General features: G+C 41.5%; 5 protein-coding genes and 1 pseudogene across 5 annotated transcripts; 1 reads left to right on the plus strand and 5 right to left on the minus strand.

The window, feature by feature from the left end:
- Positions 1-797: 797 nt before the first annotated feature.
- LOC104816656 lies at positions 798-2,033 on the minus strand. Its single transcript, XM_010545585.1, has 3 exons — positions 1,398-2,033; positions 984-1,293; positions 798-874 (listed from the first exon to the last, which is right to left on the minus strand). Exons 1-3 carry the CDS (start codon positions 2,031-2,033, stop codon positions 798-800), a joined length of 1,023 nt encoding a protein of 340 aa, XP_010543887.1.
- A 982-nt stretch (positions 2,034-3,015) lies between these two features.
- LOC104816224 lies at positions 3,016-4,774 on the minus strand. Its single transcript, XM_010544942.1, has 3 exons — positions 4,133-4,774; positions 3,367-4,032; positions 3,016-3,287 (listed from the first exon to the last, which is right to left on the minus strand). The coding sequence occupies exons 1-3, from the start codon at positions 4,772-4,774 to the stop codon at positions 3,147-3,149; spliced, it is 1,449 nt and encodes a 482-aa protein (XP_010543244.1). The 3' UTR covers positions 3,016-3,146.
- Positions 4,775-5,873: 1,099 nt separating this feature from the next.
- On the minus strand, positions 5,874-8,458 carry LOC104816225. Its single transcript, XM_010544943.1, has 4 exons — positions 8,193-8,458; positions 7,043-7,926; positions 6,225-6,944; positions 5,874-6,133 (listed from the first exon to the last, which is right to left on the minus strand). The coding sequence occupies exons 2-4, from the start codon at positions 7,706-7,708 to the stop codon at positions 6,038-6,040; spliced, it is 1,482 nt and encodes a 493-aa protein (XP_010543245.1). The 5' UTR covers positions 7,709-7,926; positions 8,193-8,458; the 3' UTR covers positions 5,874-6,037.
- A 191-nt stretch (positions 8,459-8,649) lies between these two features.
- LOC104816226 lies at positions 8,650-11,291 on the minus strand (annotated as a pseudogene).
- A 2,172-nt stretch (positions 11,292-13,463) lies between these two features.
- LOC104816227 (uncharacterized protein At1g04910-like) lies at positions 13,464-17,023 on the plus strand. Its single transcript, XM_010544944.1, has 8 exons — positions 13,464-14,170; positions 14,797-14,866; positions 14,974-15,044; positions 15,122-15,210; positions 15,302-15,434; positions 15,522-15,754; positions 15,842-16,318; positions 16,410-17,023. Exons 1-8 carry the CDS (start codon positions 13,634-13,636, stop codon positions 16,660-16,662), a joined length of 1,863 nt encoding a protein of 620 aa, XP_010543246.1. The 5' UTR covers positions 13,464-13,633; the 3' UTR covers positions 16,663-17,023.
- A 282-nt stretch (positions 17,024-17,305) lies between these two features.
- On the minus strand, positions 17,306-18,493 carry LOC104816657 (L-type lectin-domain containing receptor kinase VIII.2-like; the record flags this gene model as incomplete). Its single annotated transcript, XM_010545586.1, has 1 exon — positions 17,306-18,493. A coding segment is annotated over one exon (999 nt), but the record flags the coding sequence as incomplete, so codon positions are not given.
- Between the last annotated feature and the right edge of the window lie 4,932 nt (positions 18,494-23,425).

Below are 23,425 nucleotides of genomic sequence, written 5' to 3' on the forward strand. Positions count from 1 at the left end.
TTTCTAGGTGAAAATAAAATCAAGAATAGAACCAAGAAGAGGTAGAAACACGAGGGGGGGGGGGAGGATTGAATTTTCTAATTTGCGTAGCGGCTCAAATACAACGGAACCCTCTGCGTGACTCAGAGGCAGCAGGATCTGAAGGAAGTGAAATGCGCAACATGCACACTCACTTGGAGAAACTTCAAGGATAACACCATATCGTAAGCCGAATGCTGGAATAATTAAGACCTTACAAATAACAAAATCAAACAGTCAACTACTAGAAAAACACGGTCAATGCCTTGCTTTACGTCCAGTATTCCGAAGACAGAGCAAAAGAGGCTGAAAATGCATTAACATGATATGGAAAGATGGAGAAAATGAAAACTGAAAAAAACACACACACTAAAGGGCAATCTCCAGAGAAGGTTAGCTTCTTCAAGGGCGGGAATTAAGGCTCGTCTTTAGGCCTCTTGAGAAGCAATTTGTGAAGAGCAGTGCTTAAGGCAAAGGGTGTCACCAAAGAAGCTCCCATCAAGCTTTTAATCTGTTCATTAGACGGTAAGGTTTGATGTGAATCAGCTGATTAATCGGAGGAAAAATGTTAAAGAAGTGCCACGAAAAATGAACCAAACCGGGAGTTACCTCGTTTCTACTGATGCTGAACACTTGCATCTCAACATCATCCAAGCGGATTTGCAGTTCCTTTAACAAGCAAACGGGTGAAGTTGAGAACCAAGGTTTGATGACCATGTCATCCGACAAGAAGAACCTTGTCTTTTCCTTCACCAACTTACAATTATCATCCACTGGATTCACCGGCACGAGTTTCTCAGAAGCATTTTCAAGACGCCTGCTGCAGTTTCGAGTGAAGCCATACCGCTTACTACGACTATATCCATTATTATAAGTATAACTATAGCGGTATAGCTTAGGTGTCTGAAAAGAGGCATCTGTCCATTCCACGGAGCTTAAATCTTTGAAGCTTCTGCACAAGTTACCGATGCATCCAAGAATGATACCGTCCCCAGCATTTTTCCAAATAGAAACCACAGTCATGCCAAGGAAAGTGAAAAGAAGATCAACAAAGTCATCTCCGCATTCAAAATACAGAAACTTGTTGTCCTGCTTTCTCACACAAACATTCAAAGTAATTGCTGGGTCAGATTCTGCTGCTTCGCCTCCATTTCCTAGCCCAACCGGGGCAGGCATTTGATACGTCTTTGTAACAACATGTGAACTTTGCTTTCGCAGAAATGCGTCCGTCAATGGGGTGTCTGAGGTGAATAAACACTCCAGCAAACTCATAACCTGTACTTTTTCAAAAACAGAGCAATCATCATATTAAAAAAGAAAACAAGATTTGGGATAGTGGCAAACATCAACATGAAAAGTCTAATAGAAAGGTAAATCACCTCTTTGTGACCAACATCAAGAAATTTTTCACCAAGCTTAGTAACATCTGCATAACCTAGACGTTTGAGTGTGTTAAGGAAAAGACCGGGGGAGTTAACAGCCACATTCAAATCGTCAGTGATTATGAATGAGGTATGGTTGCTGACATATACACTGCCTGCAACTCGATCATCTTCAGAAAATCTGACCTCACTGTTTATCAGCTGTCCGCAGCTACATTTCGAGGTAGCATAACTGTTGCTGTATAGTTTGCCGCACGATTCAACACTAAGAGACTGGCACACAAAGTACTTAGTAGCCCGAATATCCGTATCGTCGATGTTGATTTTAAGCCTTCTACATTGATCCTCCATCACGTTCTGCGGAAACAGCAGCCTGTCCATACAAGATTGGGTCCGAAAATAATGGAAGCCCAACTCTGAAACACTTCTGTAAAGGTTGTCCAGACAACCCACGACCAGCGTCTCAGATTTTTTACGCTTCTCAAGCAATCTCACAATGGTCCCCATTGGCAATATAAGAAAACTAAAGAGTACCTCAGCGAAATCCTTCTCAGCATCTGCCCAGACAACCTTGTTCTTCTCTTCATCGACCAGAAGTCTCAATCTCATCTTCTCCCCAGTACTTTCAACCATTGTAGGAGATCCAACGATTGCAAAATTCAAGAAAATTCAGAAAGCAGGCAACGCGGAAAGGAATCTGAAGCCATATATATTCAACGCTGCAGGTCCAGATTTCAGATATAGGTGCAATTCTGATAAATGAAAAAGCAATAATGGGTCTAACCGAAGAGCCACAAACGATTGAACTTCCCGTTGCGTTCACTACATCATTACGATATAACACATTGTACCAATCACAGTACAGGTGCGTACTATCGGGAAAATAGCCAAATAGAAATACCACTGGATTCTCACTCACGGAAAGCTCGTGCATGAATCTCCATTGAATTCAGCGGAATGAATCGGGTTGTGCGATGAATGCTTCTAGATCCAATTTGGGAATTCGATGAATCTCGACGACCGACAACTTCTCGGATTTCAAATCCCGACTCGAACTGAACGTAGGACTCTGGGAATTGGGTCGGCGACGCTGAAATAAACGGAAACCCCACGGAACAACAACACAACTGAAGAGGGATTGGGGCTTACAGTTGGAGACTCGGGAAGCTGAAAGCAGAAGCCATATTACATCCATGGCTGCAGAGGAACCACTTAAGCTTCTTTCTTTCGGATGGAGATTTGGCAGATCGATTCTCTCGTCGCCCAAAAATTCAAAAGGAGACTCTCAGTGCAATCAAAATGGCGGGAAAAAGAAGCTCGAACAGGGAAAATCCGAAAAGAGAAGAGAGAAACACCGGAAATTACACAAATAGGCCTCAATTCTCTGGTTATTATGAAAACGACCCCGTAAATCTCTAACGATCAATTAAGCCATTAGCCTCTCTCGTCGGCAGATTACTGTGATTAGTGCGGCGTTCAATCACACTACTGACACAAACAAACCGTCCATAGACTCCGGGAGAAAACCCACCAGAAAAATAACATTGGCTGCCGTTTTTAAATTGGTGCAACCACAATTGCAAATTAACTACTAATAACATTCACAAGCCAATTACTAAAAAAACACCAACAATAGAGCCATGCAACACGACCACAACTCCAAAGACAACGATGCAGTAGAAGATGAAGAGAATGGAACAAAAGCTTATGACATGAGCATGATAACCCAAAGATGGAAAAAAACATTCAAGAGCCATCTCCAGAAGAGAAACTTCGCTTCGATGGAGTCAAATAAGGTTCTTCTTTAGGCTTCTTCGGGAGCAATTTGCGAAGAGCAGTGCTCAAGGCGAAGGGTGTCACCAAAGAAGCTCCCACCAAGTTTATGATCTGTGCATTAGACAGCTGATTAATCTGAGAAAAATATGTTAAAGAAGTGCCAAGAAAAATGAACCAAATCAAGGGTTACCTCCTTTCTTCTGATGCTAATCACTTGCATCTCAACATCATCTAAGCGGACATGCAGCTCCTTTAGCAATGAAATGGGTGAAGTTGAGAACCAAGGTTTGATGACCATGTCATCTGACAAAAAGAACCTTGTCTTTTCCTTCACAAACTTACAATTATCATCCACCGGATTCACGGGCACAAGCTTCTCAGAAGCATTTTCAAGACGCCTGCTGCAGTTTCTAGTGAAGCCATACCGCTTACTATGACTATAGCTACTATGATAAGTATAACCATAGCGGTATAACTTAGGTGGCTGAAAAGAGGCATCTGTCCATTCCGTGGAGCTTAAATCTTTGAAACTTCTGCACAAGTTACCGATGCATCCAAGAATGATACCGTCCCCAGCATTTTTCCAAACAGAGACCACAGACATGCCAAGGAAAGTGAAAAGAAGATCAACAAAGTCATCTCCGCATTCAAAATACAGAAACTTGCTGTCCTGCTTTCTCACACAAACATTCAAAGTAATTGCTGGGTCAGGTTCTGCTGCTTCGCCTCCATTTCCTAGCCCAACCGGGGCAGGCATTTGATACGTCTTTGTAATAACATGTGAACTTTGCTTCCGCAGAAATGCGTCCGTCAATGGGGTGTCTGAGGTGAATAAACACTCCAGCAAACTCATAACCTAGACTTTTTCAAAAAACATTGCATCATATTAGAAACAAAACAAGATTTGTGATTGTGACAAACATCAACATGAAAAGTCTAATAGAAAGGAAAATCACCTCTTCGTGACCAACATCAAGAAACATTTCACCAAGCTTAGCAACATCAGCATAACCTAGACGTTTGAGAGAGTTAAGGAAAAGGCCGGGAGAGTTAACAGCCACAGTCATATCATCAGTGATAATGAATGAGGTATGGTTGCTGACGTATACACTGCCTGCAACTCGATCTTCTTCTGAAGATCTGACCTCTCTGTTCATCAGCCGTCCACAGCTACATTTCGAGGTAGCATAAATGTTGCTGTATAGTTTGCAGCACGATTCAACACTTTCAGAATTTGGGCACACAAAATACTTAGTAGCCCGATTATCAGTATCGTCGATGTTGATCTTAAGCCTTCTACATTGATCCTCCATCACGTTCTGTGGAAACAGCAGCCTATCCATACAACCTTGGGTCCGAAAATAATAGATGCCCATCTCTGAAACACTTCTGTAAAGGTTGTCCAAGCAACCTATGACCAGTGTCCCAGATTTTATACGCTTCTCTAGCAATCTCACAATTGTCCCCACTGGCAATACAAGAAAACTAAAGAGTACCTCGGCGAAATCCTTCTCAGCCTCTGCCCAGACAACCTTGTTCTTCTCTTCATCGACCAGAAGTCTCAATCTCATCTTTGCCTCCCCAGAACTTTCAACCATTGTAGGAGATTTAACGATTGCAAAATTCAAGAAAATTCAGAAAGCAGGCAACGCGGAAAGGAATCTGCAGCCATCAGCCATATAGATTCAAGGCAGCAGGTGCGGATTTCTGACAAATTAACAAGCAATAGTGGGTCAACCATAAAAACCGAATAGCCAAAAACGATCGAGCTTCCCCTTAACTACATCATTACAACGCAATACAATGCACAATAGCCGTAAATTATTATGCATGAACTACGGAGAAAAATAAGCAGATACAAATGCACATCGATATTCTTGAGAGTATATTGCAAGTCGTCAGAACTTTTCACTTACCTAAAGCTCATGCATGAAATTCCATTGAGCTCATAGGAGTGAGTAGGGTTTTGCGACGAGTGCTTCTACGTCTTAGTTTGGGAATTGATGAATTTCGCGACCAACATCTCCTCCTCGGATATCAAATCCCGAATCGAATTGGAAGTTGGAATCTTAGAATTTCGAATCGATGGAGCTGAAAGAAACGGAAGTCCCACGGAATACACAAGGGAAAAGGAAGTGGGGCTTACAGTAGGAGACTTGGGAAGGACAAAGCAGAAGCCAACTTACATCAATGGCTGCTGAGTAAACACTTACGCTTCTTCCTCTCGAATGGAGATTTGGTAGATTGATTCTGTCGCCGACCAAATAATACAGAGCAGATACCGAGACAAGAAAAATAGCCGGAAAAAAAATACAACAGCCCAAAAAGGAGAGATATCCATCTAAATTTACACTAATAGACCTATATTTTCTGATTGTTATGAAATGACCCCGTAGTTCTCTAATCTTGGCATTCAATCAAATGCAACAATGGATATTCGACTGTCTTGCATCTTTTTCGAAGTCAGATGCCATTAAAATCTCAGAAACTAACCTCTATCTAAAAGGGTTTATTTCTTCACTCGGAAACAATTCAAAGAATAATAACATTGCCACTAGAACACGAGACACCAAAACAAAAGCTTGACAGAGAAACGGACCTTAGAACCGAATGTAGATAACAAAAGACAGGTTACAGTGCATTTGCATGGAAAGTTTGATAAAATCCAAATGAATCTAAACGCCTCTCAGACAAATATCAAACCAAATGACAGATCAAGTCGAATCATGGAATAAAACCTTTCAAAGGAACTCAATTTTGTCAGCCAATTACAAGAAAACACGTCCACAACTCCAAAACAAAAGCTTATCAATCTGCGAGGAAAGATTGATAACAGAAACACCTCATTACTTCCGGTTCCTTCAGTTCTCTCCTTTTGATTTCGCCGCAAGTAAACTCCCAAGGCCAGTGGTCAAGGCAGCGGATGTCATCAAAGAAGCTCTCAGCGTACTGATAGCCTGCGTCAGGTATAGGCTCTCAACCATATGAACAGAAAGCATACAACAGATGCACAAAACGGCAATATGGGTGTGGGAGAACTAAATATACCTCGGCTTTGCTGATGCTAATCACATGATCATCAATCTCGTCAAGGTCCATCTCCAACTGTTTTATTAAGCAAATGGCTGAGGATGAGTTCATAGGGGAGATAGTGAGATCATCTGTGACTGTGAACCTACTCCCTCTTTTCAAAAACCCTCTACCGGGAACAGATGGAGCTCTTCCATCATATCTCGGATCAAAAAATGCCACGCGGATATAATGTGAGGGGTCAAGTCCTGCAATGTAACTATTCATCAACTGAAATTCACAAACATTACAATATATCACTGGCGGCTGCTGAATGGAAAGGCCAAGCAGCTGCGCCTGATGGCTATAATACCAAGAAGGCACACATTTGGAGACCGATGCATTTGGTCCTTCGTTCAAGCGCAAGCCCTTGAAGCTTTTGTACAAGTTACCGATGCATCCCAAAATGAGGTTGCTGCCAGATATTTCCCAAACAGACTCCAAAGGGACAACAAGAAATGTTAAAAGAAGATCAATGAAATCTTCTCCGCATTCTACATATAGAATCTTCTTGTCTTTCTTTCTAAAAAGAACATCCAAAGTTACTACTTGATCTGTTTCCGTTGCATCTGCGTTCTCTTGTCTACCCGGAGCCAACACATCATGCACTCTTGTTATACACTGGGAGCTTTGTTTCCTGAGGAACGTGTCAGTCAAGGGTGCATCAGAGGAGAATAAGCACTCCAACAAAGTTAGCACCTACATTTGAAGAAAAAACCACACCAAAAAAGAGCTGTTCATATTATGGCAATGTATTTACGAAACTTTACAAGAAAAATTTGCAAGAAGAGAAGCACCTCCATTGGACCAACATCAAGAAGAATTTCATCCAGCACATCAAAGCCAGTGTAACCTAGACCTTTTAGATCTTTCAGCATGAGAACCACAGAGCCAGAAACAACTTTCAAGTCATCTGTGATGAAGAATGAGGACTGATTGCTCACAGAAACTCCATCTAGAACATCTATCTCACCTAAATCATATGAATCATCTAAATCATCTAAATCATCTTCTTCCGGTAACTGAATCTCCTTGTCCATTAACTGACCACAGCTACATCTTAAGATATTGAGAATGCTGTAATACCTACGACAATAATCGCGATTTACACTCTCTCGGCACATAAAGTACCCGGTGACCTCAGTATCATGTACATTCAACTTAAGGCATTCATCCCTCAGAGGCCTCGGATACAGCAGCGACTGCTTACAAGCTTCATGCTGGAAGTTGTCAATGCCCATCTCCAGCACACTCTGGTAAAGGTTGTTGAAAGAGCCCACAACAACTCGCTGTGGCTTTTGATGCTTCTGCAGCAATCTGACAATGGTCCCCATTGGCAGTGCCATAAAACTAAAGAGTACATAGACAAAATCCTTACCAGCCTCAGCCAATACAACCTTATTTTTCTCTTCATCGACCAGAAGCCTCAGGCTAAACTTTGGTTCACCCGAATCTACAGCCATTGCGGATCAAGGAAAATGCTGACTGCTAAGAAAGGCCGAAGAAAATAACCCACTAAAACTCAGAACAATGGTGGTTTTATGTAAGAGACACGAAAATATGCCCCTATTTATTAACACCCACAAGTTTCCACGGTTTCAATGCTAACACTAAAGAAACATAATATTCAAACATCAGAATCCTTTGAGCTTCCCCATGTTTGGAATAAGTGCGCCAAGCACTGCAATGTGGAAAGAGAATTTCATCATACCAAAAAATGAACAAGTGACAGACATTGGGAATGGGCAAAAACAACACAAAAGTCATTGTCTATTACAGTCACGCCTGAGCTAAATCTCCATAAATGTGAAGCTAACTTAACGAAGCTCCATAGGCAACGTCCGTCCAGGTTCCAACAAAGTGATTCGAATGCATCACAAAGCCTTGGATTATCATTACGATGAATTAGGGCTAATCGTTACGATGTGAGAGAGGCGAAAACAAAACCTGGTTCGTCCTCGAACTGTCCTCTTGACAAATTCCTTGCCCACAGATCTTTGCTGCTTCTCAGATGCTGAAGATCCATGGCACAGTTTTCTCGTCAACCAAAGCGAATCGAAGATCCGAGAGGAGATGTATCCGAGCCACCAAATGGCGGGAAAATTACGGAGAGAAGAACCATCCGATTTCCATTAATTTGACCTCTTCTTTTTTTGGTTTTCTAATGATGACCCCGGAATTATATAAGCTTCCATTTCAGCCCCCTCTGCGCTTCCCATCTTTTCCCCGAGGCAAAGGAAAAACCAAGAACAATCTTCTCAATCACAAAGTAATGGATTCCAATCCAATCGAATCAATATAGAAACTAGAAATACCTCCAATTTTATGGAAAACAATTTCAAACAATCAAAGGATATACACAAAAGAGGAGACATATCACATAAACACTGAATAAAAAATCATCTGTCCACAAGTACTATGGCATAGTATTCATTCAGTTCACTAGAATAAAACGTTCATAAGCTTGAAGAAAATGCTACAATCATCATTCAATGCAAACACTAAAGATTTGGCTAAAACTTTAGCCAGAGATTAGTTCATATTACTTGTGACAGGAACAAAGATCCAAAAGATGGGGAATTTGGATGTCGGAAGAATATAAAACATTAAGTGCAATGCCAAGAAGTGAAGCTCCGCTTCAATGGCGTCAATCAAGGCTCTTCTTTAGGCTTCTTCGGAAGCAAGTTGCAAAGAGCAGTGGTTAAGGCAAAGGGTGTCACCAAAGAAGCTCCCATCAAGTTTATAATCTGTCATTATACCAAAAATAAAAAGGTTAGATGCGAATCAGATCTTTCATCAAACAAAAATGTCAAAGACTAAGAAAACTTAATCAAATCGAGCGGTACCTCTGATCTTGTGATGCTAATCATTTGCATCTCAATGTCAACTAAACGGACCTGTAGCTCCTTTAGCAAGCAAATGGCTGAAGTCGAATTCAAAGGATTGATGATCATGTCATCAGATACGATGAATCTTGTCTTTTCCTTCACAAACTGATCTTTTGCAAAGGCTCGAGCTTGTCCCAGGAATAAACAAGATGCTTGTTGCAGTTTCTAGTGAAGCCATACTCCTCATGGTATGACGTTTTTGTAAGAAAATAACGGTACAACCTTAGCGGCTGGAGAGTGGCCCCTGTCCAATTCTTTGAGCTCAAATCCTTGAAGCTTCTATACAAGTTCCCAATGCATCCAAGAATGATTCCATCACCAACATTTTGCAATACAGAAGAAAAAGGAAAGCCAAGGAAAGTGAAAAGAAGATCAACCAAGTCATCTCCACATTCGAAATACAGAATCTTGCAGTCCTGCTTTCTGAAATAAACATTCAAAGTAACTGCTGCTTCAGGTTCTGCTGCTCTGTCTCCATGTTTTTTCACAAGAGGACTGAGCATTTGATACGTCCGTGTAATAATATTTGAACTTTGCTTCCTCAGAAACGCATCCGTCAATGGCGTATCCGAGGTGAATAAACACTCCAGCAAACTCAGTACCTATATTTTGGGAAATACAGAGTGAACCATGTTAAAATGGAAAACAAGATCACAGATTCATGAAACACACCAACATGAAAAATCTAATAGAAAAGGCAAAGCACCTCCTGCTGACCAACATCAAGAAATACGTCAACAAGCTTATCGACTTCAGCATAACCTAGACGTTCAAGTGTTTTCAGGACAAGCTCAAGAGAGTTAATGGACACATTCATATCGTCGGTGACAATGAATGAGGTATGTTTGCTGAAAAATACACTCCCTGCAACTCGATCTTCTTCCGAAACTATGATCTCCCTGGTCATCAACTTTCCACAGCTACATTTCGAGGTAGCATTGCTGTATAGTCTGGCACATGATTTGGTACTTGCAGAACTTGGACACACAAAGTACTTAATAGCCTTGGTGGTACTGTCTACATTGATCTTAAGCCTTCTACATTGATCCTCCATCGGATTCTGCGGGAACAGCAACCTATCCATACAAGCTTCGTTCCAAAAATAGTCGATGCCTATTGCTGAAACACTTCTGTAAAGGTTGCCTATAGAACCCACGACCAGAGTATCAGATTTCTTCTGCTTCTCAAGCAATCTCACGATGGTCCCCATTGGCAGTACAAGAAAACTAAAGAGAACATTGATGAAATCCTTCCCGACCTCTGCCCAGACAACCCTGTTTTTCTCTTTATCAACGAGAAGTCTCAGGCTACAGGTTGCTGTCTTTGAACTCGCAGCCATTGGAAAACGCAAGAAAAACAAATACAGAAAAGTGCAGGAACAATGTTCACAGTGACATGCATACTAAATATCAGAATCCTTTTATACTGATCACCGAACGAACATCATAGCCAAGCATCAAATCCTAGAGTCAGAATGTGAAAACAGCCCTTTGAGCTTCATCTTGAGACTTGAGTGCATGGATGGAACATGTACACGCTTCCGAAAGGGTCGTAAAGACATCGTCTTTTGGTATCATTTCACCTGCTTTTATTCATTTCAAGCCATGCATTTACAATTAACTTGTAACTCATCCAATGAACTTTGAAATGAAGCAAGTGAAACAGATTATGCCAGTTTATGTTTTATCAGAAATGACACAGCCAAGCATTCTATACTCGTACCTTTTAAAAGGGGACTAAATGCATCGAATGTTGTATAATAGAGCAAATAATCATTAATACCCTCACTGACTTCCAGAAAAGTGCATCGGTTTTCGGAGCAAAGCGTCGACGCACTTACCTCCGATCCAATTTCAGATGAGAAATTAGGGCTCCGAGATCAGTGCATCCCTTCAAGATTCAATGAATCTCTCTGAGCAAAATATCTCCCACTTCTCGTTCCGATTATCTGAAGATAGAGCCTGTCGATTATTATGATCAGACACGCTGAAACTAGGGTTTCTAGGAAGAACCCGTAAGAGATCGACAGAGAAGCCTGATTCGCCTTCCAATTCACTTCCCGGATATCTTCCATCGAAGAAAAGCTCGATTCCTGTCTGCAACCGGAGCCCGCTTTCGCATACCGAAACCCTATGAAGATTTTAGGGCAAATGGCGGGGAAATTGCAATAGTGGTTCTTTGTCGGGTCGGGTCGGGTCGGGTAGAAGAGAAAAACCAATCACTAATCAGCCATAAATTACAAACGTGGTCCCGCATTTTATGATGCTTCAGATACTGACCCAGTTATTCTTGTATTTCACATTTTAGTTCCTGTGCTTTTGTGAGTAGTAAGATTTTGCCTTAGATTCCCCTTATACATGCATATATATATGCACTTGTTTTGTTTTTTTTTTTTTTTTTTTTTTTTAACCTTCGAGAGGAACAAATATTAAAAGAATGTGGTTCTGATTCTAATGTTTTGATAAATAATAATGATCATACAATAAGAAGATCAAGTAGTAAAAGAATTTGAGTTCCAACAAGCACCCAACTTTAGTACATAGAACCCAAGTTTGGGTGGTGTAGTGGTGGGGAGGGGCATTCACATGGACTTCTCCGGTTCTCTGGGAGATGTAGTCGGACCAAAGTCCCGGTGAACTTCCGGATTATCAAAAAAAAAAACTTTAGTACATAGATTTGATTTATATATGTAGGAATTTTGACTCCTAAAACCCTGCAAGTAGAGAATGCCCAATAAGGAACGTTCCATTTCCAATTTCGGAACTTTCTTTCTTACGTCCTAAACTTACATTTCTTAACACCCCAACTACCATCGAGTGGACCAATCACATCAATTCCTCTATTTCTGTATGCATTAATGTGTGTGTGTCTATATATGTATATACACACGATACGTAGACTGATACGTACGTAAGTTGAGGCTGTTCATTTGTATGAATGGGTCAATTGCTTAGTCTATATCTTGAGCGTGTTACGATGTCGATTTTTAGACGAGTGAAATAAAGTCTAACGCATTAGAATGGTACGGCCGGGATTAATATGACCTAAATTATCGGTCCACGGAATTAAATCTTGTTTTGGTTTTTACGTTAAAATAAAACTGCTTTCTGATCTCCGATACCAAATAATACGAACGTGACCCAATTCTCAACAAGTACGCTATTTGTTCTTCGGTTATAAGCTGTATAATTCAATAGATGAAAATATATTTAACTAAGCATAGACTTTAATTATTCCATTTGTTATCATTTTATGCATTAATCAAAATACCGACATTTATCATATTTCGTAATCAATACTTAAGTATTTTGTCAATTATTATGGCAAACAAATTCCTTTAATAAAGTGTACCTTTTTTTTAATGTGTAATATTATAGTTCATTGAGAAATTTGGCAGAATTCGTGACAACGATTAATGGACATGTAACATGTGAAAAAAGGAAGAAAAAAGCCGCAAACTTTTTTTTTATTGCTTCCCATCATCATAGAAGACAATATATTTACACGTCTATGAAAGTTTAATAAAACAAAATCACGAAAAACTCGTCTATATCTTTTATTTGTTCTAATCTTCTGAAATTTTTAGATTTATCTTATGCTCTCATATTTTAAAACACCACATTCATTTTACTAAAAAATGAAAAGTATAATCATCAATCACACTAATACATCATTGACTTCTTTATTATCAAACAAAAAAACAACTTAATTAAAAATCATATTTTTAAACGTTCCATGTAATACGAGATAAATACGTTCAAGGACATATTCGTAAAAAATTTGTAGAAGATAAAAAAATGTTTCCTTTTTTTTTCAAAATCATACACGGAATTGTGTATGATACCTCCCTTCCGCCATATATCTCGGAGATTAAGGGGGAGATAAATACAAAATTAAAAAAAAAGGTAAAATATTAAGTAATATTTTGTAGATTTTTTCTCGTCTTATTTTTTAGATTTGTTTATCGGATTAAAATAACAATAAATTATTTTTCTACGTAAAAATTAAAACCCTATGAAGAATACAAATATACACCCGAACAAACTCTATCTCGTCTCCCGATATTTATCGAATTTTATAATCAATATAAAGTCGTTTACGATAACAAAAAAAAAATACAAATAGATAAAAATGCACTTTCACGATAATAACGAGTAACGAAGAGAAAAAGACTTGTGAGCTCTGGTGACACTAGAATTCTAAGTACACACAGCTGCTTACACGCCAATATATATATATACGACTCTATCTCACACGCATATATATATATATACACATATATATGCAGAGAGATAGTTGTGCATAGATCTCGGGAGAGAGAGAGAGAGTAGAGGAGAAATATAACAATGGAGTAACAAAAATTCTTTCAACCGTCGAATCTTTCATCTTCATCTATTTTCCTTCGCTTTCTAGTTAACTTTCCCGGAAAATTTTGCTGCTGCTTTTCTTTTCACTCTTTTTTTTTAATCTATTAATCACAGAATCCCCGTCTCCAGCCACATGTCGGCCGGATCTCCGTTAAACACGGCGACCATCGTCCAAACACCGGCGCCGCCCACGAAGACACGGCGGCGCGTGGAAGCCACCGTGACGGCGGAACAATGCCGAGGATCAAACGGCGTCGTTTACGACGAGGAGGAGGGGACGAGCCCGGTGGGGTCGAGCTCGTCGACGGAATCTCACCACCACCACACACATAACCACCACAGCTTCTTCATCGGATTCCTCTCCCTCCGCAGATTCCGACTCGTGTGGATGCTGATGATGGAGAACAGAGGGCAATGGACTGTCACGATGGCTAGAAGCCTGAGATCCAGGATCGCGATTCTCACGCTGATTTTCATACTTGCTTTTGTATCCTCCGTGCTCTTGTTCGCTTTCTCCGGCGGCGGCGGAGGAGGAAGGCGGAGCGTGGGGAGTCACGCGCTTGATGGGTCGTCGTCGGGTTTGGTAATGACGGTAACTGGGGGGAAGGATTCTGCTCAGAATGTTGTCTCAGATGCTATCACCACACCCATTGTTCCTCATAAAGTCCCCGTAAGTTCCTTTTTTATTTCCTTATATTTTCGATTACGATCTTCCTGCAAATTTCCATGCAAGTTTTCCGTTTGTTTCCCGAGAAAAAACCAGAAACAGCAGAGTAACGAAATCCTATGAAAATCTCTGCGAAAATCCGACACGTTGGGAGCTTCTGTTCAGTCGACAAAACTTTCTGCATTAAAGATTTTGTTTTAGTTTTAAAGTCTGTTCCTTTCGAGATCTGCATAGATTTTCTTGAGATTTTGGTGCAGTTCGTTTAAAAAATATTACGATTTTTTTTTCACCAAGTATGATGAATTCGTCGTGGGTCTCCACCGTTCCATTAGTCTTTTGAATTTTCCGCGATTTCCAGTTGACTTCTTATTTATTCATTGTATTTGGATAATAATGATATTTTACAAGTTTAATAACTAATCTAGACGATAAATCATGATTATCTTTCGTTAATACCCCAATTAGGATGTGACTCAAACCAGCGTAAAATGGCGGCGGGCTTGAATACGATTCAAATACTTATGGGCTTTCCAATTCAGTCAGGCCCATTAGGACATCACATGTAGATAGTAAAACGATGTCGTTTCGCTGTATACCTTATTACCTCTTACCTTTGTGCATTTTGACAGATTCCGGAGATTTGGCAGAAACCAGACAATGAAAGCTATGTTCAATGCATAACTCGGCCGAAGAACAGAAGTGAGTTTTTTTTCCACTCTATCTTACAATCTTAAATCTAAAAAAAAACTCAAATTTCAAACAGAAAATTGATCTGATCTGATCCGATCTTGTTCGATGATGTTCAGGAGCACCTCGGCGCACCGACGGTTACCTTCTTGTCCACGCAAATGGTGGTTTGAACCAGATGAGAACCGGCGTAATGTTTCTGAAAATCTCCAGTTCAAGATCTTTTCTTTTCGATATTCTTGGGCTAATTGCATCGTTCGATTACAGATCTGCGATATGGTTGCGGCCGCCAAAATGATGAATGCTACTCTGGTTCTTCCGTTTCTCGACAATACTTCATTTTGGAGCGATCCGAGGTATCTTCACTTCGTTTTTTGCATCGTTTATTCCTATTTCTTGTGGAACAAGCAACCTATACTGAGATGGGAACATTTGATTGTTCTGCAGTACTTTCAAGGACATATTCGACTGGAGACACTTCACGAAAGTGCTTAAAGACGATATCGATATCGTAGAGTACTTACCACGGGAATATGCTGCGATAGAACCCGCAGTGATCGATCCGATTTCATGGTCCAAGGTATTTTACTAGGTTTGATTTCAGTTCAGTTAGTGTAATAATGTCATTAGTAAAGAAAATGTAACTCTAAATTCTGCTGTCTGGTAGGCGAGTTATTACAGGAACGTGGTTGCAAAGACACTGAAGGAGAATAAGGTGGTCGAGTTCATTCATGCAGACTCTCGGATGGCAAATAACGGTATCCCTCCTTCGATCCAACGGCTGAGATGTCGTGCCAATTACGAGGCTCTTCGGTATGGCAAAGACATAGAGGATCTCAGTAAAGACATGATCAGTCGTCTGAGACGAAACAACGAACCCTATCTCGCTCTTCATCTCAGGTACAGTTTCAGATCACAAACCCTTTTGGCCAAAAAAACAAACCAGAAAAAGAATCTGAAAAACAAAACCGAACTTGATACACACAGGTACGAGAAAGATATGTTGGCATTCACTGGCTGCAATCACAGTCTAACCCTAGAAGAATCCATGGAGACTGAGAAGATGAGATACGATAACCCACGATGGAAATACAAGAAGATTAACGGTACGGAACAACGTTTACTGGGAGCTTGCCCAATGACGCCACGTGAAGCGGCCTTGTTCCTGAAAGCAATGGGTTTCCCCTCGACCACGACTATATACATTGCGGCCGGAGAAATCTATGGAAATGGTAGCATGGATCCGTTCTACGGAGAGTTCCCTAACGTATTCACTCACTCAAACCTCGCCATGGAAGAAGAGCTCGAGGGTATCAAGCCTTACCAGAACCGACTTGCTGCTTTGGATTACATGCTGGCTATGGAGAGTGACGTTTTCGTTTATACCTACGATGGAAACATGGCTAAAGCGGTTCAAGGTCACAGAAGATTCGAGGGTTTCAGAAAGACGATAAGTCCGGATAGGTTCGGTTCCCTATTGCTTGTACCGCAAGAAATCTGAAATTTTTGCTCCAACGCTTTACTAAAAAAAAACCTTTTCGTATTTTGTTTTCAGGTACAGGTTCGTGAAATTGGTTGATCGTCTCGACGCGGGAAACATTACATGGGAAGAGTTCTCGTCCGAGGTTAAGAGACTGCACCAGAACAGGGTAGGATCTCCGTCTCTTAGAAAGCCAGGTGGAGCTCCCAAGACTGAGGAGAACTTCTACGCGAACCCTCTACCGGGTTGCTTGTGCGACAAGTCTCAGTACCAGACCGGACTTAACCGGTTCGAGGGACCAAGTCTACGAGCCCATTCGCTTCGATAGTTCTCGGTTCAAGATTTTGGTATATATACACACACGCAAAGGGCAGAGGTAACAGCTCAGCACTCCGCGGAAGAGTAAGAGTGTTTTTCTCTTCTTCATTTTCTTCATTATTTTTAGGGTTTTTCTTTTCATAGTACAATTTTATAGAATACAGATTAGGGTTTCTACTACTTATTAACCGTGCCTGCATTAAATTAAGGAGTCTAAATTTGAAGAGATATATCACCTTTTACTAATTTGAAAAGAAATACTCGAGAGAAAAAGATTTTTACATCTTTGAATGTCTAGATCTACTGAATTAATGATGTGTTTTTTTGTCCCTACACGTGGAAATAACACTGACCCACAAGCTCTTTTCCTCTTCTCACTCTCTCACTGTTTTCCGACAAAAGTGAAGGTGAATGTCGTGGTGTGTAATGGATCTCCAATATGGTTCACGAGAAGCTTGCTCCTATTTATGGAAAGAACATTTTAACAATGTCTTTCTCTCTAGTCACTTTCTCCTCTCTTGCTTATTCATTGCATTACAGTAAGGAGACATGGTCCAACATGAGCAAATGAAACCCTAAGTTCCAGAGGAGAAACAGAGAGGGGACATAGGAACAATAAAGAAACTCGAAATCGAAATGAAACAGCATCAAGAGCTAATATGCTGCGAGATCGACAAACTACATTTACACAATTTGATTTTACATATCAAAACTCATATCACAGAACCTGCAACTAAGAAAAAAGAAACATCAAAACCCGGAAAAAACGAGCGCTTACATTTACACTACAACACAACACAATATACCAAACACCCTTCTGAACCAAATCTCCTCAATCTACTTCACTTGTTGCCTTCTTCTTCTTCTTTGTCTGCAACCATGGCTTCCACCGATTTTGCCGTACATTCCACAGGAGCCACAGCCATTGGCCGCCTTCCGCCACATATGGTCCATAGATACAATGCCAGCATTGCTCCAAAGGTGCCACAGACTGAGCCCAGGATCAATGCAGTAAGCATTTTCCAAACACAGCTACCTTTCCTGTGAACATGCGTCGGCTTTTCCACTACGCCCTCCCTTTCGGTCTTCGAAACTTCATTTGGATCAAGCGGCTGAGAATGCATCCAGGCGGGGGCAGGATGCCTTATGTTAAAGATCCACGAATAGAGAAAATGCGGCTGAGAAGAATTCCCGTTGGTGGAGCCTAAACCCACCATAAATTTCCCATCTTTCCACAGTTTCGCCAGCTCGATTGAGTAAGAGATCAATGGATCAGCTGGCTTTGTGTCCGATTTCATCATACTAACTTCAATTCTCTTCAAACTTGCCTCGTAATCAATCCAACAATGCAACTTTTCTCCATTGTTCCATAGGAAGTTACGGAAAGATGACAAGTTTCCGACTTTAGCTGATTTGGGGCCACCCACTACAATTCCTGCACGGCGACCTTTCATGGAGGTACTAAATTCAACAGCAACAACTCGGGTCTCAGCCTGTTCATATTGTAAGAGAAACCCTAGACCCGAAGAGCTATTATCCTTACGACCAAACAACCTGAGATCCAGACCACTCGGAACCATAACAAAAGCCAATGCACCACCGGTCTTGTTGGACATCGAAAACGAGAAATGAGTCGAAAAAGAACCTGAATTTCTCCCTTCACCGCCAAACAGCTGGATGGGTTTCCTGTAAAAGACTCGCCCCTCGCTCCGACTCATTGAGTCAGTGAGCTGGATCGAAGAACCGCCATTAACGACCTTCGAATCTCCAAACAGAGCAATATGCTCGTCGGAGCTCGGAGATTGTCCGAACCCATTAAACGTTGTTAGTGGTGGCTCCAAAAATTAGTGGGAGACAAAGCTAAGTGACCAAGTTTTTTATTTGGAAAAACATAAACCATACAAGATGGCTCGGTTGGTGATGTTTATTCACAACCACAAGTTCATTGCTTCATTCTCCCTATAAATAGCTGTGCCATTTACATGTTGAAGCATTACAAATGAGAAGAATAACAATCAGAAGAAGAAGTGTGAGTTGAAGAGTTTTCTTCTTCAACAAGAAATCTCTTTTGGGTCCTTTTTCGAGGGTTTTTTCGGGGTTTCTCTTTTGGGTATCCAAGATATTTGTTTGGTGAGATTCTTGGATACATTTTGGTTAATTTTCTTCTTCTGAGTGTTACGAGAGAAAGGGTGTTTCTTTGGGATTTGGAAAGTGAGGTTGAGTGTGTTTTTATTATTCCACATTTGTTCACCGATATAGTGGAATTTGTTTTTCTTCCTCTCCGTGGACGTAGGCATTCTGCCGAACCACGTTAAATCCCGGTGTCTTTTATTTTCTCTCGTTAGATTCCATCGTCTCGCATTTGAGACCCGGTACGCTTCCGCACAACAATTGGTATCAGAGCCGCGGTACCTTTTACCAAGGCACGGGTCGATTTGAAAAATAAAAAAATTGTGATTTGGAGTTATGGCCCAGGAGACCACCGAAACACCGGCGGTAGTTGCAATTCCACCAGTTGGCTCATCATCGTCGTCGATCGTCCGATCCTCGGCGTCATCGGGAAGGACGGTGGTGACGAATGCGAAGATCGAGGTGGAGAAGTTCAACGGGACCAATAATTTCAGCTTGTGGCAAGGCGAGATGATGGATGCGCTTTATCAGCAAGAGCTTCTCGTTGCTCTTGATTCGCAGAAGCCGACACACCTGGAGGATACCGAGTGGGTATGGATGAACCGCAATGCTTGCGTAGTAATCCGTTCGTGTTTAACAAGGGAGCTAAAACTCCCTTATATGAAGGAGACATCTGCAAGCAAACTTTGGAGAGAGTTGGAGAAGCAGTTCCTGACGAAGAGTTGCCAGAACCGGTTGTACTTGAAGAAGAAGTTGTTCCGCCTGCAGTACCAATCGGGCACTACGATGTACAACCACATATCAGAATTCAACAAGCTGGTAACGGAGTTGGAAAACCTTGATGAAATGGTCAAGGATGAGGATAAGGCTCTTCTCCTCCTGAACTCTCTACCCGAAGAATACGAGAACCTTATCACTATGATACTTCATGGAAAGGAGCAGATCCGTTTCGATGAAGTATGTGCAGCTTTGTACAATCGGGAGATCCGGAAAAAGGATCAGAAGGAAAACAGTTCAACTTCAGCAGGGGAGGCCTATGCTGCTCGAGGTCGTGAACAGACTCATAAGCCTGGAAAGAAAAAGAAGGGTAGATCTCGCTCAAAAGGCAGACTTGCGAAGGATGAATGTGCCTTTTGTCATGAAACTGGGCACTGGAAAAAGGATTGTCCAAAGCTGAAAAAGAAAGAAAATGGGAAGGTCGTTTCAAAGTCGACTTCAGACGCCTTTGTCGCCAAACATGAAGATGACGAGTCAGAGTTCGTATTGATCGGCACATCGTCAAAATGAAAGGAGTAAGGAAGAATAACTTGTACTATTTCAAAGGTAGTACGGTTATTGGAACAGTTGCTGTTACGACTGAAGAAGATAAGGATTCTGAGGTCACCAGGCTATGGCACATGCGTCTGGGACATCCTGGAGAGAAGGCTTTGCAGAACCTCGTCAAACAAGGTGTGCTGAAAGGAGCCAGGCTATGCAAGTTGGACTTTTGTGAGCATTGTGTTCTTGGAAAGCAATCAAAAGTGAAGTTTGGGACGGCTATCCACAACACCGAAGGTATTCTGGATTATATCCATTCTGACGTATGGGGGCCTACAAGGGAGACCTCGTTAGGTGGTGGCCGATATTTTGTCACTTTTGTTGACGACTTTTCAAGAAGAATATGGGTGTATGTGATGAAGACCAATGATGAAGTGCTGAATTGCTTCCTTAAATGGAAAAATATGGTGGAAAACCAGACTGGGAGGAAGATCAAGCGTCTCCGAACAGACAATGGAAGAGAGTACATGAGTGATCCACTAGCCAAAATCTGTCAAGATGATGGCATTGTCAGACACTTCACAGTTCGAAATAATCCGCAACAGAATGGGGTGGCAGAACGCATGAACCGAACTTTACTGGAGAAGATTCGGTGTATGTTGTCTAATGCTGGATTAGACAAACGGTTCTGGGCTGAGGCTGTGACGTATGCGAGTCATCTCATCAACCGGTTACCATCTGCTGCAATTGGAGACAAGACACCCATGGAAGTTTGGTATGGCAAACCTGCTAATGATTATTATTCTCTACACATATTCGGTTCGGTTGTTTACTATCATGTGAAGGAATCAAAGTTGGATCCCAGAGCTAAGAAGTCGTTGTTCATGGGGATTACACCAGGGGTGAAAGGATATCGTCTTTGGTGCCTTGAATCAAAGAAGATCATTGTTAGTAGGGATGTCACATTTGATGAGCTAACCATGCTGAAGAAGCAAGTTGGTAGTACTCAGCAGCAGGTGGAGAGTAGTCCACAGGAGGTGGAGTTTGAAACTGCGAAGTTTGTTCCAGCAAACATAGAACCTCCTGTGGGAGAGGAGGATGTTGAAAATTCTGAAGACGATGAGGTTTCCACCCAAGAGCCTCAGAAGGAACTTCCCATTGCACTTCGAAAGCCGACGAGAACGTTGAAAATGCCTGCTCGATATGCTGCGGTGGCTTTTGCACTTCCGGTGATTGATGCTGATACTCCTATCACTTACAAGGATGTAGTCAAGAGTTCTGAAAGTGAGAAGTGGAAGAAAGCTATGGAGGAAGAGATGGAATCTCTCCGGAAGAACAATACCTGGAAGCTGGTGAAGTTACCAAGTGGAAAGAAGGCGATTGGGTGCAAATGGGTATTTGCAAAGAAAGAAGGATTTCCTGACAAGACTGATATCCGCTACAAGGCAAGGTTGGTAGCTAAAGGCTACGCTCAGAAGGAGGGTATCGACTACAATGAGGTATTTTCTCCAGTTGTGAAACATACCTCCATTCGGATTTTGTTGGCCTTGGTAGCTCAGTTTGATTTGGAGCTAGCTCAACTCGATGTGAAGACGGCGTTCTTACATGGAGATTTGGAAGAGGAAATCTACATGACTCAGCCAGAAGGTTTCACCGTTGCTGGTAAAGAAAATTGGGTTTGCAAGTTGAATAAGTCGTTGTACGGACTGAAGCAATCTCCCAGGCAGTGGTACAAACGATTTGACAAGTTCATGATCGGGCAAGGATACACAAGGAGCAAGTATGATCACTGTGTCTACTTCTACAAGTTACCAGATGGATCTTTCATCTATTTACTCTTATATGTGGATGACATGCTGATCGCATCAAAGAGCCAATCGAAGATCGAGAAGTTGAAGGCTCAGTTGAATCAAGAGTTTGAGATGAAGGATCTTGGAGAAGCAAAGAAGATTCTTGGAATGGAGATAAGCAGAGATAGAAAGATGGGCAAGCTTTGTTTGTCGCAGAGGCAATATTTGATGAAAGTACTTCAACGTTTTGGCTTAAATGAAAAGTCAAAACCTGTAAGTACACCACTTGCCCCTCATTTCAAGCTCAGTTTGGCGTTATCTCCTACCACAGATGAGGAACATGAGTACATGACGAAGGTTCCATATGCAAATGCGGTTGGTAGCTTGATGTATGCGATGGTGTGTACCAGACCCGACATTTCACATGCCGTTGGAGTGGTGAGCAGGTATATGCATAATCCTAGAAGAGGACATTGGCAGGCAGTGAAATGGATTCTGAGGTATATTCTGAAGACCTTGGACTTTGGATTGGTGTTTCAGCAAGATGGATCATTTGGTCACTGTGTGGTTGGATATGTGGATTCCGACTACGCTGGTGATTTGGATAAGCGGCGGTCAACGACTGGATATGTGTTTACACTGGCGAAAGCTCCAGTGAGTTGGAAGTCTACCTTACAGTCTACGGTGGCTTTGTCTACGACGGAGGCAGAGTATATGGCAGTTGGAGAGGCTGTGAAAGAAGCTATTTGGTTGCGTGGTTTACTCGGTGAGCTTGGAGTTGAACAGAAGAACATTTCTGTATACTGCGATAGCCAGAGTGCTATCCACTTGGCCAAGAATCAAGTCTACCACGCACGGACGAAGCACATAGATGTCCGCTTTCATTTTGTGCGGGAGATTATCGAAGAAGGTACTATACATCTCAAAAAAGGTGAAAACTATTGATAATCCCGCAGACATGCTGACCAAGGTGATCACAGCGATCAAGTTCAATCATTGTTTGAACTTGGTCAACATCATGCGCATTTGAACGCCTCCGGGCATATGAGTGCCATGAGGCACAGTTGGAGATATCCTTTCTCTTTTGATTTTGCAGATGGTGCTATTGGAGCCAAGGTGGAGATTGTTAGTGGTGGCTCCAAAAATTAGTGGGAGACAAAGCTAAGTGACCAAGTTTTTTATTTGGAAAAACATAAACCATACAAGATGGCTCGGTTGGTGATGTTTATTCACAACCACAAGTTCATTGCTTCATTCTCCCTATAAATAGCCGTGCCATTTACATGTTGAAGCATTACAAATGAGAAGAATAACAATCAGAAGAAGAAGTGTGAGTTGAAGAGTTTTCTTCTTCAACAAGAAATCTCTTTTGGGTCCTTTTTCGAGGGTTTTTTCGGGGTTTCTCTTTTGGGTATCCAAGATATTTGTTTGGTGAGATTCTTGGATACATTTTGGTTAATTTTCTTCTTCTGAGTGTTACGAGAGAAAGGGTGTTTCTTTGGGATTTGGGAAGTGAGGTTGAGTGTGTTTTTATTATTCCACATTTGTTCACCGATATAGTGGAATTTGTTTTTCTTCCTCTCCGTGGACGTAGGC

This window comes from Tarenaya hassleriana, unplaced genomic scaffold (assembly GCF_000463585.1).
Source record: "Tarenaya hassleriana unplaced genomic scaffold, ASM46358v1 Cleome25, whole genome shotgun sequence".
Taxonomy (NCBI): Eukaryota; Viridiplantae; Streptophyta; class Magnoliopsida; order Brassicales; family Cleomaceae; genus Tarenaya; species Tarenaya hassleriana.